General features: G+C 42.3%; 1 protein-coding gene across 1 annotated transcript; it reads left to right on the forward strand.

Annotated features, from left to right (window-relative positions):
• The first annotated feature begins 386 nt into the window (after positions 1-386).
• Positions 387-2,340, forward strand: LOC135542270 (potassium voltage-gated channel subfamily A member 3-like). The gene has a single exon (XM_064969108.1). The coding sequence runs from the start codon at positions 559-561 to the stop codon at positions 2,002-2,004; it is 1,446 nt and encodes a 481-aa protein (XP_064825180.1). The 5' UTR covers positions 387-558; the 3' UTR covers positions 2,005-2,340.
• Positions 2,341-17,882: the final 15,542 nt, after the last annotated feature.

Below are 17,882 nucleotides of genomic sequence, written 5' to 3' on the forward strand. Positions count from 1 at the left end.
ACTTTTAACCCCTTGCGACAGACGGTTTTGTCCTTTAATTGAAATTGTCATCAAATTAGACAATAGGATTGTACATGTATGATAGGGAGATGATAGGGGAGATGATAGTTTTAAATCAGGGAAAATATAAAATGAGGTAACCATTGGAACCCGATACATTTTGGGAACTTGCTGTTATCGCTTCCACACAAGGTGTGGAAACAAAGTGAGATGGCGCGCGCCTGCTTGTCTATGATTATGTCACGTTGGGGTCTGATTTGGTGAACGGTGGGAGTGTGTCAGACATATGTGCGACATGGGCGGGAATAAATATGTGTTTATAAACCCCCAGTGTGTGCTTAGTGGGGCGGAAACACTTCACTGTGGCAACGAGCGGAGACGACGAGGAGAGGGGATGGGAGACGCGTCGCATGAGCGTCGGCTCTGGTTCTCCAAGGGTCTTTGGGGGTTTGGCTAGAGGAGGCGCGTTGCAGTCTGACCCCTCCATACCACCTGTGTGGATGACCACTTCAACCTCATCCGACAGCGTTTAAGAACCACGGTTACTCAAAGACGGAGATGGGCGTAATTTCAGTGGAGAACATGTTAGAGGAGTCAATGGTGCTTTCGAGACACCTGTCCGTGGATCGATATGAGCAAGAGCTCGGCTGCGAGAGGGTGGTTATCAACATTTCAGGTTTGCGATTCGAAACTCAACTAAAAACTTTCAATCAGTTTCCCAAAACGTTGCTCGGGGACCGGAGAAAGAGGATGCGTTACTTTGACCCACTGAGGAACGAGTATTTTTTCGACAGAAACCGACCCAGCTTTGATGCCATTCTCTATTATTACCAGTCGGGAGGGCGCATCAGGAGACCTGTTAACGTGCCCATTGACATCTTCTCTGAGGAGATCAATTTCTATCAACTCGGGGAAGAGGCTATGGAAAAATTCCGGGAGGATGAAGGATTCATAAAAGAAGAGGAACGTGTTTTACCAGATAATGAATTCCAAAAGCAGGTTTGGCTTTTGTTTGAGTACCCTGAAAGCTCTGGGCCAGCTAGGGGAATAGCCATAGTCTCCGTGCTTGTCATTTTAATCTCAATTGTTATATTCTGTTTGGAGACCTTGCCTGAGTTTCGGGATGACAGAGACCCTGTCACTGTGGCACTTACAGTCAACGGGACGGCCTCCTACCACGTAAATCCATTCACCGACCCTTTCTTTGTGATAGAGACACTTTGCATAATATGGTTCTCTTTTGAGTTGCTGGTCAGGTTCTTCGCGTGCCCCAGCAAATCCACGTTCTCAAAAAACATAATGAACATAATCGACATTGTCGCCATATTTCCCTACTTTATCACTTTGGGGACAGAACTGGCTGAGAAGCAGGGTAACGGTCAGCAAGCCATGTCCCTGGCCATTCTCAGAGTGATAAGGCTCGTGAGAGTCTTTCGCATCTTCAAGCTCTCCAGGCACTCTAAGGGGCTACAGATTTTAGGGCAGACACTAAAGGCCAGCATGAGGGAACTTGGACTGTTGATATTTTTCCTTTTTATTGGAGTTATCCTTTTCTCAAGTGCTGTTTACTTTGCTGAGGCCGATGACCCGTCATCCAGTTTTACAAGCATCCCAGATGCGTTTTGGTGGGCTGTGGTCACCATGACTACTGTCGGATATGGAGACATGCACCCTGTGACCATTGGTGGCAAAATTGTTGGGTCATTGTGTGCTATTGCCGGAGTGTTAACTATTGCTCTCCCTGTGCCAGTTATTGTCTCCAACTTCAATTACTTTTACCATAGGGAGACTGATGGAGAAGAGCACGCACAGTACTTGCATGTCAGCAGCTGCGAGCACCTACCCTCAGCCACAGATGAGCTGAAAAGGACTCGTAGCACCTCATCTCTGGGCAAGTCGGAATATATAGAGGAGGGCATCAACAGTGGGTATAAACAGCCCAACTTCACAAATGAGAATAACCAAAACTGCGTGAACATCAAAAAGATATTTACGGATGTGTAAACGCTTTCACTTTATATGGAGTATGACGATAGATAGAATACAGTTGCAACGACTATTTTTTTCTATGATGGCTAATCGTGACGTGTCGGTGCGTACTATATCTGCCAGGTGGCGTGTGCACCGCTATAGTGCACCAGACAGGTTCAACCGTACTGTGATCGTTCGATTCGTCCTTGAGTCAAAAATAGGTGTTGATGTTCGGTAGTTCGTTAGGTTGTAAGTGTTGCATATTTACCCCCCGAATCTAAACAGAGTTGTTGTGGTTTTTTTAGGGGGAAAGTTCAGTTATCAGTGTTCAGTGTTCTTGTCATGAATATCAATATAATCTACAATGTCTGTATGATGTCATTTTCATCGGATGATAACATAGGCTATGGCCGGACTGAATGGGCAACCTATGCGTATTGGAAATATCATGGACATAACATACTGCACTATGAGAGCACTATGAAGCACAATTGGCCTAGCGTCGTCCGGGTTAGGGAGGGCTTGGTCGGTAGGAATGTCCTTGTCTCATTGCGCACCAGCGACTCCTGTGGCGGGCCGGGCGCAGTGCGGGCTAACCAAGGTTGCCAGGTGCACCCTCCGACACATTGGTGGAGCTGGCTTCCGGGTTGGATGCGCGCTGTGTTAAGAAGCAATACGGCTGGTTGGGTTGTGTATCGGAGGAGGCATGACTTTCAACCTTCGTCTCTCCCGAGCCCGTAAGGGAGTTGTAGCGATGAGACAAGATAGTAGCTACTACAACAATTGGATACCACGAAATTGGGGAGAAAAAGGGGTAAAAAAAATATAAAAAAATATAAATGTATCATAAGTACATAGGCTAAAATATTTTTATGTTATTTTGATAGTGGTACTAATCCTTGGTAATCAATGTATTTTATTAAAATTCGATCCTAAGGCTGTCATCAGGACTATTTGGAATTTATTTTCCTACAAAACATGACTTCAAGACTGTTTCCATCATGGAGGATAGTGTGAGCACATTGATGAAGACATGGACACAATGCATAGTGCGAGTGGATAGAAGAATGAAGAGCAGCAGTCACGCCCCCTGGATGTGACTGAGCCTGCAGTTGTGATGCAGTCGCCATGACGACTACCTATTCCTGGGTAAAAGCAACTGCCTCTAAATTGAAAATGGCCTATGTGTCATCTATATGAGTCAGTAACATTTATTCTGTTTTCAAAATTGACTGCAAAGTGTAAATCAGATGATTTTGGTCATAAAGTCAGTCTCATCCAAAATTGAGTTTTTGAATTATAGGAAAAAATGGTAGGCCTAGGTCACAGAATGAAGGTTACCCTAACAGCTTTCCATGGGCTGGGTTCATTTTAATCCTACCCACATGCCCACAACTCGCAACACGCTAGTAATCATCAATCATCAATTGGAGTGCACATAATCATAATGCCCATGGTCAATTTGGTTGGACATTTGATATTCCTATGGGGCCTATGGGGGTATTTAGGCACAATTGGTAAATTACACAATGTACATGGGACAATAGTTTTAAATGTCAATACCTCCAAATTTCAATGACTTAAAAACCTCAAACCAATGAAATTGTAGAAATTCATATACATATATTGGAAGCATTGAATGAGACAACTAAATGATGGGCAACATGAAAATATGGTCCCTTTTACATTGTGTTATATATTGACGGTACTTAACTATCCCCAGAGATTGGTTATCCAAAGTCAAACCAATTTTGCCACAGTTGCACACCAGCCTGCTGAAGCCAATTGCCTAAATAATTTGTTTAACTCTTCCCACCTGCGAACACATACAAGACACTCACATCAAACCACACCCCGAACCTGTTTAAATTCAGTCACGGTCGCTAGCATTTCTAAATTAACCAAATCTAAAACGAAGCCAAATCAGGAAGTGCAGTCCCCCTTTAATGTTATCACTTTGCGACATGACCGCCGGAAAACGTGTGTGTGACTTGCGCAACAGCTCTTTTGATTTAGTTTGATAAGATATATCGACGAAAAGTGTTAAAGGGTCCAAGTGTTGTTGTTTTTAACTGATTTGCCTCATAATTTGTCAACTCGTGTACATTTCTCTATCCTTCACATCGGAGTGATGCTGCAGTTTTGCAATGAAACAAGACTATTTTTGAGTCTGATCAACTGTAGGCTACTAACAACAGTTGATGCCTACTATGGGAGTTTTTCCTAGCCACCGTGCCTCTACATCAGCATTGCTTGCTGTTTGGGGTTTTAGGCTGGGTTTCTGAATAAACACTTTGTGACATCTGCTGATGTACAACACGTTTTATAAATACATTTTAGTTTATTTGGCCAATCCTCAAAAAGGGCTTTAGTTTTTGAGATACCCTTACCTATCCGAGGTAGAACAAAACACAACCACACTTTTTTCACATATCTTACAATATGTCTCCCATTTATGAAATGGATGATTGTGTAAAAATACTTTACTTGCAAAAGAGGTTAAAAACACAAAATGCATTTTTTCAGGCAGGACCATACAGAACTGAATGAGTGCAAATTCTACTTAGAAAGTTGTCTATTATTCAGCTACCAAAAGTTGATGCTTCCATTCATCAGAAATACATCTATGGTTGCTAGCCAAGCCAGCTGGCCATTCATTCTATCGGTTAGGTTGCCAGAGACATGACCCAGTCTTTTTGTTCTATATCTATGGACGCGACCCAGTCATTCTAAATGTTCCGTGCAACACTATTATCATTTCGATTTTAGGCATTTAGCAGACGCTCTTATCCAGAGCGACTTACAGTAGTGAGTTGCAGACATTTGTATACTTCTCCGTGGGAATCAAACCCACAACCCTGGTGTTGCAAGCACCATGCTCTACCATCTGAGCCACACAGCCCAACACGGGACACACGTACTTGCTAACTAGCCAAGCTAGAATAGCTGCATTTTATTTTGTTTAACCTGTTTTTCTATATAAAAAAAATGTTTGTATACATTGACAGAACAATTATGCTGATTCATGATTTCAACTGGTTGAGAAAGGTTGTCTGTCTTGTCCTGAAACATTAATTCTCTTTTGGACAGTGGAGATCGGATTTCAATATTGGAAGCAATGTTGCACATTTCGAGAGACAGCGAGCAATGTTCGTATAAACCGCTGTTGTTGCCAACCAAGTGTTAGGCTAGAAGCAAGGTGAAATAATATCTAGATGCTTTTTAACAGTGGAGATCAAGTTAATCAACTGTCTGGGTGAGCTCATGGGACACTAGATGCACAGGGATTAGTCTGATGGAACAGAAAACAACATTTTTGCATCATAGGCTTACCCGTGCTAAACTGATTTTCTTTAGTATGGCTTAGTGGTAACTAACAATGCTTGTTTTGATCAACCCGTCGTAGAAAACCTGCATGAAGTAAGAGCGACCCTGTCAGTTTTATTGTCCAATCATGTTGCTGTCTCTGTGTCTGTGTATAGGAACCCCCCCCCCCCCTCTCCTCTAGTCCTTTAAAATATAATGAATATGAAGAAGTACAGAGTTTCTGTAGTTTAACAGAGTTTTCCTCCTCCCCAAGGCCAGGTGTATTTCCAGGAGTTTTTTTGTGTGACCTGATTAGAAAAGCTCTGGTCCCATCATAGCCTATATATAGCCTATATACGTCATACCATATAAGGTGCAGAGTTTTACCTTGTTAAGTTACCAGATCAGGAAAGACGATGGCCCCCAGAAACTTTTTTTTCACCACACCACTCTGGGACCTCTGGTGCCACCTCTGCGTTGCGATTCCACAGATGGATTACCAACTCGCCTTGAAGGAGAGAGCAAAGAGTCCTCCTTGAGCCTTAATGTAATACTTAGGTTGACCCATAAACTAATGAAACAAGCATTTACATAACAATCGACTTTATAGAATGGTTTCATAATTTTTGTGGAGCCTATATCCGAGACAACAAATTGATGAGACAATCAATTATGCATTCAATTAATAAACATGTTTTTGGTTGTGTTATTGCATGCAAAAAGAGGATCAACATAAACCTAACACCAAAGAGCAGCAATAATATCATTATAGGTCTACTTCGACTGCCTGTTCGAAATATTACTATGTTATAGCCGTATTTTATTATCTGAAATCTTGCAGTCCTGAGTCGTGCATTACCATTCCTTCTCATTACTAGTAGTCCATGGGCCGGAGAGACACATTTCATTTTTATTCCCACTTAGGGGTGGAAAAGTCTAATGATGCATTTCATTAAGGTCCATATCTGTAGGTTCTATTTTGATCTGATACCCACGTATCGGCGGTAGCTGAATGTGGTTATCACTGCATTATACGTTATGCGGTTAGTTGGGCCAACAGGCTGGGGGGTATGAAATGTCATTTTGTATTATCATGGAACAATCTTTTCATACTAATGTAATTGATAGACAGTATTATTAACTTCATAATACAACACCAATTAAGGTATGAAACAATTGAAATGGTAATGACATCTCTATGGGCCCACCTTGGGGGGTCAAAGGTCATACATGTAAGCATTGTTGGGTACACCGAGACAGGAAGGTCAGATGTGCTCTATTATCACATGGCACCCTAGATGATAACTACATCACATTTCACACAGAACAAGGAGACCCATTGGGATTTTTGTTGTTGTTGTCATTATAGATTTCAGTCCCAGCAGCCTATTTTCAAGAAGGCCACCATTCATTTCAATGGTGAGGGACTGCATTGATTTTTCATGGCGATAGCTGAATACATAATTGGTGTAATATACACAATAATGGTTTAAAATGTGTGTTACAATGAGGATAAGACAACATGATGGCCCAAGTATATCAGTTTTATGTATTTAGCCAAATATGACCAGAATAGTGGTAGAAAAATGCCAGAAATAGCTGTCTGAATTGTTGCGTTTTGTAGCCATTTCAAATGTATTACATTAAAACACTTAGAATATGTTTTAGCAGCATTTACTGATGTCTATTGATGAAAATGATATGCAATATGATTCTATAAATTGTGTTATCAAGAAATGTGATGCAAAACCTGCCCCGTACATTGCACCCTATATGAAATCCCATAGGAATGCATTACGTCCAACAAAGAGGTACCCCAAAATGTCTTCATAACGGGCACACCAAACTTAACATAAAGCTAGGAAAAGTCTAAAAAATGATGCCTAGCTATTGCTGATGTAACCACAGGGTACACATTTTCCAAGATGGCCACCAACAGGCTCCATTGGATTTAATTGGATGGGCAGCACGTTGCCTAGCTGTTAAGAGCATTGGGCCAATAACATAAATGTCGCTGGTTCAAATTCCAGAGCCAACTAGGGGGAAAATCTATTGATGTGCCTTTGAGCAAGTCGCTCTAGATAAGAGCTTCTGATAAATGACTAAAATGTAAATTTCTGACATTGCCACAACTCTTTCAATAATGATAATTCCAAAATGCTTATGATAATACAGATTACACATCCAATTTAGCCAGGTTTTCAAAATAGATTATCTTTGCAAAATATTAGCAGAAATATGCCAAAACACAATTCATACCTGGTTTTGGTCAGTATTTGCATCCCTGATTTTATATTTTATTTTCAAACAATTAAAAAGTATCTTTAATATTCATAAAGGGATATTTCACTGGTTTGTAGTGATTTTAATGATATACAATATTATGTCTTGAATCCACTGTTAACTGTTCCTCTCACAACAAACAGAAAGGCCATATAGGCTTAAAGGACAAGAAAAGGAGGCGGTGGTGGACATAGACAGCCCACACACAAACATCAGCATACATAGAAACAAATGTGCCATGGCAAATGCATAAAAATGAGAAAATGACGAATGTAATAACACATGAACAAATAAAGAAATACATGAATTATTATTATTGTCAATCTCTGTTAACTCATCACTTATAACAACAATGAAGATGAGTAGCCTAATTATACTGAATCATAATTAATCCTGATAATTAGGTCACGTCTTTTGAAAGACAAAATGTGCGAAGGACAGTACATGCACAATGTAATGTCAACAAAACAACGTAAACAACATTTCATTTTCTTTTTCACTCTCACCGTCTGGGGGCTGTAGGGCTGGTCATTTGCACCGTACTCCCGCGGGGTATTGTCCCTGTTCTGCTCTGCAGTCTCCCTCTCCATCCCGCAGTAAGAGCAGCTGTTACGATGAATCAATGCCATCACCAGCCATGGTGCACCGTGCCCTTCCATCAAGGCTGATCAGACCCAATTCACCTAGATTTAATCAGTTACGCACAATTTAGATTTAGTTTAAATCTAAATGGACATAATAGGGCCTGACTATCTCTGTAAAAAAAAGACATCATCCTAGTTGAGAAACCATTTGACATTTGAAAGTGAGAAAATTGTAGTAGCCTAATTAATTGGTTGTTAAAATGGGCTCGAGCAAAATTAGCTTCACAGATCTCTTTTTATGTCCTTATAAATTTACCCACCACTACTTGAAAGGGCCATTAACAAAACAACGCTCAGTACTGCCCTCAAGTGAGAGAACTTATGTAGGACAGAGAGGATCATTCATTGTTATGTTCCACATTATGATAGTCTAGACCCTTTTACTCCCATATCAAACATGCACAATTCAATCAAAGATGAATGAACTGATAACGGCAGTATATGTAAGGATGTATGACTCGACAGAATCCTAAATTCACATGTAATTTCCCCTTTTTCACAGGATGGAAATTTTCATCGCCGCATCTCAACCTGCCAACAACCATCATCCAACCGACAATGTGGCAGTAAAACATCTCTACTCTGGAGGTAATTTATCTCTATATTTGTCTTCCTTATGCAATGTGGTGGATTATGACGTTAGCGAATGAGAGAACATATCGTCTTGGACATACTGTACAGTCATAAAAACTGCCTGAGTTTCGCCCAAAGTATTTTGACTGGCCCATAATAGACTTTAACGTCAGTGTCTCAATCTCTTACCTCCAAAGGCCTACAGGAGGATTGCCCTGACACATCACTATGGGATTCAAGCTCCACCAGCACAACCCTCCACCAACACAAACCTTCCACACATACACACGGTACTGTACTGGCCCGGAGAGAGACGACAGAGGCAAGGTGCCACGGACACAGTGCCTTTATCTGAGACCTCACCTCCCCTCCAATGGACTGCCTGGGGGAAAGGAGCATGTGCTCTACTCTGTCTCTTACCTAGTGTCTTAGTCCTGGAATAAGATCCCAGAGAGTCCCGTACAAGAGGACACATTGTGTATGTTGCCGTTATGTATCTCCCTAGTCTTCAGCAGGCCTGTGTTTGGTCTATAGCTACCCCCAGTGGAGTAGAAGACTGAGGTCATGTTTTGTAACATCACCATGTATTCATGGTGTGTTGTCGTTGTCCCAGGACAAAAATGTAAGCACATAAATGTGTCTGCAAATCAGACAGCGTTTGCATGTTGTCGCTTAAGTGAAAATAATTTCAGGGTCACAAATTGGGATTGTTCACCTCTTTGAGAAAATGTATTTAACACACTCACACACGTGCAAGCACACACACACACACATATATTATTACATTCCTCCACTGGCACCTTAATTGGGGTGGACTACCTTGTGGTAAAGGCTGGAGCGGAACTTGTGGAATGGTATCAAATACAACCAAACACATGGTTTCCATGTTTTTGATGCCATTCCACCCGCTCTGTACCAGCCATTATTATGAGCCGTCCTCCCCTCAGCAGCCTCCACCGCATCCCTCCTTTTTCCCCCCCCCTTCCCTCCTCCTCTCTCTTCCCATTCTACACTCTCATCCCCTATTTCTAATATTTTATCTTCTTCAACAACAGCGACAATAACGGCATGGGGAGTGTCACCAGATGAACTACTCTTCAGAAAGCAGTGGCCAAATAAGGTCACAGCTGCAGGTTGTTCCAGGTGGCTTGATCAGAAGTGCTTGAGTGGCGTTGTTCTCTCTGACTTCTTTCTCGGAACATGGGCCACTCTTCGCTTCTCCCCAATTCCTTTTTTTTTTGGGGTATAGTTGGGTAAATTAAAACTTGTCTGTGAGTTATCCTAGCAATAAATCACTTGTCAGTAAATCTCACCATTACTGCCCATGTGGAAAACCTCGAGCTGCAGTTCAGTGCATCTCCCAAGATTCCTAAATGAGTCATGTGATTCCATTTCTATTTAGTCAACCCCGCACATACATTACATACATTATATCTATGTAACGTGTGTGTGTGTGTGTGTGTTTGTGTGTGTGTGTGTGTGCGTGTGTGCGTGCGTGTGTGCGTGTGTGTGTGCGCATGTGTGTGACTGTGAAAGTGTGTGACAGTGTGTGTGTCGGTGGGAATGTGTGCAGCATGTACAGTACTGAATACATGTACACTTAAGCCGATACCCAGCTGTAAAATGTAGATGGTCTCAGCTGGTACTGTACGCCTGACTGACTGCACTCTAGAACCCTTGGCATCGGAGTGCTGAGAGACACTTCTCAGGAGAGGCACTCTCTCTATTGCCAGGAATGAGGAACAACCCCCTTCATACTGCCACACACACACACACACAAACCACACACACGTCATCCATATCAGAGATTAGTTGCACAAAACGAAGCCAATGCCCCCTTGTTCTCTGTGGCTCGGTAGGGGCTCTGGCTGCAGGCAGACGTATGTGCGTGTGCATGTTTGTGTCATGCTCATGCAGAGGAGGAGAGAAGACCCCGAGCATACTCCTTCCACTCCCAGGCAGACATCTGCCACATGAAAAGAGTGATGCTGTGATGCAGAAAGGAGTGATGCTGATGGGGCGGCAGGTAGCCTAGCGGAGTGTTGGGCCAATAACCTGAATGGTTGCTGGTTCAAATCCCCCAGGCGGCTAGGTGAAAAGTCTGTCGATGTGCCCTTGAGCAAGGCACTTAACCCTAATTGCTCCTCCTGTATGTCACTCTGGATAAGAGCTTCTGCTAAAAGCTATAATGATATAGGGGATGCAGTACATTCTGGGGAGAGTACTTTTATGGTAGTACTAACTTCACCAACTGTATTGATGATTGTTTATATCTGCAAAAAAAAAAACTTTTTCATGTTGTCTTAGCCCTAAAACTGTTATAAAAATGTACATTATATGGCATCAGCCAGTAATAGCATGCTTCAGACATAGTGCTGTTATTACTCTGGGTGCAAACTGCAAAGCATCCATCTACTCTTCAGAGGAGATATTTATAAAGTTCACTCTTCTGAATCATGACTCTGCGTTCAACGCTTTGAGTCAAGACAAAGGGAAGCCCACCAATCATATCATGAGGAGTGTACACATACACACTTTTCTCTCAATGGATCTAAATACCAAGCCAGTCATTAAAGAACGGGTTTTAGTATAAAATGTTTATTGTATACTGTGCTTAGCTCTTTGGCTGTATGTATAACGACGATCCACTCTCCGATCAGTTGAAGGAGCTCAAACAGAGGATACCAGAGGTTACGGAAAATGTATAAATGAATTCATCAATCATTTGAAGGGGAAAGAAGACTCATATTACCTTCATTGCTAAGTATGAATACCACCGTTGCAAAAAACTGTCAATTTCTAACATTGTCATTGCCCCCCCCAAAATGTCCCAGCCAACAAAGTCAGACAAATCCTTATGGTATTGCAAGGCCTGTTTCAATAAACTGCTTTAGTGTTGTTACTGGACACTGTAAAAATGCATTGGTCTCTAAAAAGAAATGCAAAGTGCTGTGTCACTGTGCTTTGACTTTACCTCTAATATCCTAGATGTGAGGAGAGAGGGAGACTCTCCAGGAGTGACGACAGGGCTTCCTCTCCTCTGCCTTGTGAAGCCCTAGGAGCAGTCACCATAGCAACAATATTAGACTAAGCACAAGACTGTTCAATGGTAGAGGAATTTCAGGTTGGAATGTAACAATATAGTCCTATTAAACACAATGGTTAGATCTAACCATGTTATTAAAACCGTCATCATTTAGCGGCTCTCCATCTCGACAGTCCTTAAAACACATTGATGGAAGAGACCAGAAACACAAATAGACTCGCTATCAACAAAGGAACTCGCTATCAACAGTTACCAGGAATTCACTATCAACAGTCACCAGGAATTCACTATCAACAGTCACCAGGAATTAACTATCAACCGTCACCATTAAAACAACCAGATTCAGTTGCATTCTGTTTCAATTTCTATCATTGTCATTGCCCCCCAAAAGGTTGCCCCCGTTCATTGACAGCTGCCCAAAAACTCCCGGCTCGGGGGGAGGGGACGTGACCCAGGGATCTCTAGGTGGCCTCTGTACTCCCCCAGATGTCTACACTGAATGCAAGGTCCAGCTTCCTAGCATCACATACGCACCATCTAAACACACGCTCCTCATTCCTGCTCCTGCAGTACTGCAGGTTCTTGTCCCAAACTCTGCAGTGAAACACCTGACTTAGCTCCTCAACCACAAAATACCTCTTCAGATCCAAATATATCCAAAAGGGCTAGGGGCTAGGAGGTAGAGGAAAGCCAGTTGTTTCTGGCCCATACCCCAGTAACACACATGGAAGTTCCATCATGGAGCACAGGGATTCCCCTGCTATCAGTAGCACTGATTCGTCCCTGCCTCTCACTGACTGGGTCTGAGTCATGCAGCAGCAGAGCCAAACGAAACTTTACATGAGCTCATAGAAAATGGTTCCCTGCAGCAATGGGATAGTTTACTGGTTGGTGTCTTCATTTATTCCCTGTTCGTGCGGTCCCCAGAAATGCAAATTTTACGAATGTGACCTGTTTGAGTGAAATGTCACATTTCCATGGACCATAATCTTTGACCTATGCAAACTTATGATCAATAAAACACTGTTTTGTTTTCAATACAAACTGTCCCTACTGACAGCTTGTTGGTCTATAGCGGCATGTGTGTTCACCTCTGTCTGAGGTGAACTAGTCTGCTAGGCTGAGAGGGAGGCAACTGCTGATGCTGCTGCTGTTGCCGCAGTGATATGAATGCCCTTGTGGTTCTCTCTCCTGGCGTCCTGGCTCGGCTCCAGTGTCTGCTCCGTGGTCACGCCCTCCATGCTGCCTGCCCTGCTGTGGCTGTACGTTGTCCAGGCTGCAGCATAACTGGATCTCTCTGGACCTCCTCTCTCCTGTCCGTGCACACTGCAGCACAGGGACACAGAGAAGGACAAGAGAATGTTCAACTACTGCAGCACTCAACCTTGGGTCTCTTTGAGAACTGTTCACTCAGGGTGTCCACATTGCCAACACCGCTTGTCTCGCAGCACTCTACAGTATGTTTAGGCCACTTTGTTTTCTTTCAGTATCCTGTATGGTGTGTATACCACTTCCCCGAGCTGTAGTCCTTATGGTACCTCAAGAGACAGCCCAGTAATAGTCTCTCTCTCCAACACAGTTGTGTTGAAATGACTCACATCCCAAAGGGATTGGAAATGTATCGGGGGAAACCTTTTTGCTTCAGGGTGCACAATCGCTAGTTGTCCTAGGAAAAAGAATGTAGAACTTAATCTGTTGACAGTATACAGACTATAGGAAGGTCATTTCAGTCCAAGTTGCCCACGAGACTGAAAACGGACCGACGCTAATGAGGGTATTGTTCAAAGGTGGGAATTACATCATCTTATCCAGTAGCAAGATAATGTGTTTTCATGCATTTAACAAATGCAGGGAAGTGGATGATATCATCTGTGCCCTCTCCCCTGGGCATTTCCTGGGTGTGCTACCTGATCTTGGCTGATAAGCTATTACTGTAATACAATTCAGTACATCTTTGAATGAAGGTGTCCTTGAATCTCTCTTTGAACCATTACTGTCATTGAATCATTCTAAACATAAACATTTCAAAGTACATATTTTGAGTACTTCATCAACCAGTTACAGTGATTCTCTCTTTGCATTATGAACAGTATAATTTGTTTATATGCCATTTAGCAGACACTTTCATACAAAGCAATGTGGGCATACATTTCACATAGGGGGGGTCCTGGGAATTGAACCCACTACTCTGTCATTCCAAGAGCCATGCTCTACCAACTGAACTACAGGGTAACATGTTCAATTTATGTGTGTGTGTGTGTGTGTGTGTGTGTGTGTGTGTGTGTGTGTGTGTGTGTGTGTGTGTGTGTGTGTGTGTGTGTGTGTGTGTGTGTGTGTGTGTGTGTGTGTGTGTGTGTGTGTGTGTGTGTGTGTGTGTGTGTGTGTGTGTGTGCGTGCGTGCGTGTGTGTGTGCGTGCGTGCGTGCGTGCGTGCGTGCGTGCGCATGTGCGCGTGCGTGTATGATTAAGCTGCTGAGACTGGGCAGTAATAAGGCTGGCGTCGTCTTATAAGAGGAGGCTGTCAAGCGTGTGGCTGGTGCATTGCGGTGTCAATAGTCCTCCGCCTGGAACACACCACTCCCTGCTCTCTGCTACTTTCCACACAAATAGACAGCTCCCCCAGAGAATTACAACACCACTCAGGCTGTGAGAGACATCAACTTATACTGCCTATTCAATACGTCTAATTAAGCTCACACGAGCTGTGTGCAAATGACAGGAAACAGATGCATCAAGAACATCCACTGGAGTTAATATTGAACGATAGCCACTAACTGCATCGCATATTGTACTGCCATATATGTTAATGGAACAAAGGTCAGAAAACTAGGTTGCACTACCAGACGTTATCTGAAGAAAAAGTGGCCATACTGTAAGTGTCAAAAACAAAAAGCCTTAGCTTCACCACTCGAGATTATTCTCTCAACTCTCTTTTCATGCTACGCGGGGGTATTGACAGATCTGGAGAAGAGGACAGGTGGGGAGCGAACGGAAATCGATGCCCTTTAGACTCCATTCACTGTTGTTGCCCCCCCAGCCCCCTCCTCCACCACCATGTGATTAAAACACACACCATTAGAGCACTAGGTCCCTTCACGTTTAATTCAAGTGACAGCAAATGCAACATGAATTGAGTTTCAGAGACTGCATTAACAGTTTTGTAATGGGCCCCTCGCTCATAAATAATGTCTATGCTGTCATGGAGAACCTGAGAAAGCCTTTAAGAGATATTGGGAAAGGTGTGAGCATGTGTGGCAGCTTTATGGACGGAGCTGCAGGGGCAGACTTGACGGTCCTTCTCCTACAATAGGGGCTGTAGCCAGCAGTAACCTTGATGAAGCCAAGTCTTACAAAAATCACCAGCTGTTCCTTCCCTCCCTAACTCTAACCCTTTCAATTTGTCATGAACACAACCAGTCAAGACTCTTTCATCTTATTGACGAACAAATCGCTTCAAAAAGTAGGCTATGTTTGTCCACTCCAAAATAATTCCAGCATCGAAACAGTGCATTGCGCCATTTGATGAATGAACATCTATCACAAAACACCCAAAAGTGTGTCATGATATTTGGGGATTTTCATTGGGTCTACACTTTTGTAGCCTGAATTAATTGATGTGTCTTGCTGACAAAAAAAACAACTTTTTCAGTAGAAAGAAAAGTTGGGACACCCAGAAACTGGCTGAGATAAGGGACTGTCCTGGGATGACAAGTGCAGCCACATACATTTTTTTCAAATGACAGAAGTGACATATTTACCACTGTATCAGTACAAATGGCATTTTAAACAAATGGGATAATGGTTGAATGAGCATTATTTAGAGACCCCCCCCCCCAAAGTTTGACTTTGTTCCATTTAAGGGGACTCATGTCTCATTAGGGGAGTCTGAGACCCCCCTGGGCCCCCCGTAATTCGCACTCTGATCCTCCCCCTGTGTACAGCATGCATTGTTTTGTAAGATATGAACAAGCGTCATTCCATTGTAATCTATTCATCCTGGTATCTCTCTTAACTTTAACTCTCACAGTCACACAATAATAATGTTTAGTCAATACCACCTGCAAACGTTTTTTTCATAAACGTTTCACTTGACACCATGTAAAGTGTATTCGTGGCCTTGAAATTGTGGAATAAAGCAGACTATAACTTCCTATGAGTCATCACATCCCAAGGGGGCAGAACCAGAGTATACACGGCTAATTCACAAAGGCTGTGAAATTGCAAAAACTAAAAACAAACTCTATGCACTCTCTCAAGGAACACGTCTGCCTTGTCACTCATAATTTCATTAATTGTTATAACTATTCGGGGTTCTGGAAGCCCCTGATTAAATCCTTGCACATGGAATCACAGTTATAGTGTCCTGTTAGTGTGAGTCCTTCACAGTAGCTGGCTCTGTGAGTGTTACAGTGTTATGACTGGCTGTTTTGTTTTCTGCCAGTAGAAACTGTGGCCATACATGTTCACTGCCTTCTGATGACTGGAAAAGCACTCCATATGAGAATGAAAAACTGATAATTATTTAATTGAATCGATATTATGTAGCTCTCTATTTTGAAATGCATTACATCTTTGTTGGATGCCCCTATTGATGACAATATGATGGTGCAGAACAGAACAAAACACTAAATGGCTGCTGTGTCAAGTCAAATGAAGAAATCCTCAATTATGAAACCGCCTCTCCCTAGCTGTCACCCTCATGTTTGAGAAGTGTCACAGTTTCATAGGACAGAATAATTTTGGGGGATTACTTTCATAGCAGAAGCCTTTTGAAGTCATGCATGAGATTGTGTCAGATAACAAAATAGTCGTTTACAGTGTTAGGCCTACAGCGTAATAGAATCAGATAGTTACACATTTACATAGTAAACACTGTTAACTGGGTCGTGCATAATGATAGCCTGCATTTCATATTAATATACAATGATTAGCTATAATTTAAGTCCAAGACCCGTTCCCTTTAAAACCCCCGCTGCAGATAAGTGATGAGTGGCAGGGCTACAGTGTGTTTTCTCGCCCATTCTCCATCCCTAGTCTCTTTGTATGCATATCACTGCACGACTGAAGGTTTGAAGCTTTAGGTTACACCAGGCTAATGGCTACCACTGATCCTTAGAAATACTGAGACCTGGGGTAATTAAGCATGTTTTACCCCCAGCTAAACAGAGAACCAGGAAAGTGATGCCACTGATTCGGGGTTCTGGCACTGAGGAATTGCATAATCTGGCTCTCAGTCCAGGGTGATTCTTCATGCATGTCATCTCAAATCAATGTCGGAAAATGCCGTTCTCTTTACAATGTATAACGAGGCTGCAATGCATGCATGGTTTTAAGAACGATCCTCTCTTCATAGACAAGCACAGTCATAGCCCCCTGCATGTGTATATCTGTGAGCATTCTGCGTTTTAAACGCTGTAGCGTTTTCAATTAAGGATAAAATAATGCACGGATTGTGATTTTCTTATTGTGCACTTGTCTCTTATTGAGCACTTGTCAATAGCCTACGCATTACTTGTAACCCACTAAACACAAACATAAATACAACGTCTCGTTTTGATTTACATTTGGTTGAGTTGTCACCTAATGTGAATTCAACGTCTCATCAATCAACATCTTCACCCTTTAATCTAGTTTAAAAATTGGGAGAAAAAAATACAAAATTCCCTTAAATTGTTGACTTTTTGCAAATACAATCAGTTTGTCATCACATTGACATTTTTGGTTGAAATTACGTGGAAACAACATTGATTGACTGTTTTTCTCAGTGGGAATTTATTTAAAATGAATAGTCTACTTTTAATACTCAAACATGTAGTTAGTAGACTAGGTTTATAGTGATGAGTCATGGTTGCAGATGGAGGTCTTTTAAAAATGAGAAAAATATCGGAAAAATAGATTATCCTTGCTTGGTTACTCAAAACGTATCCATCAACACAATTTATTAACCCCGTTGGGATTCTATCTTTCTCAGTGTTCGTCTGCATGTTGTCCCTATTTACATATATATGTTTTGTCATATCACACGTTGTAATACAAGTCCGCCTCTACGCCACCTCCCTC

Source organism: Oncorhynchus masou, chromosome 6 (assembly GCF_036934945.1).
Source record: "Oncorhynchus masou masou isolate Uvic2021 chromosome 6, UVic_Omas_1.1, whole genome shotgun sequence".
Classification (NCBI taxonomy): domain Eukaryota; kingdom Metazoa; phylum Chordata; class Actinopteri; order Salmoniformes; family Salmonidae; genus Oncorhynchus; species Oncorhynchus masou.

Excerpts from the sequence above, each read along its gene's own strand:
- LOC135542270 (XM_064969108.1), top strand. The coding sequence starts at position 559 with ATGGGCGTAATTTCAGTGGAGAACATGTTAGAGGAGTCAATGGTGCTT.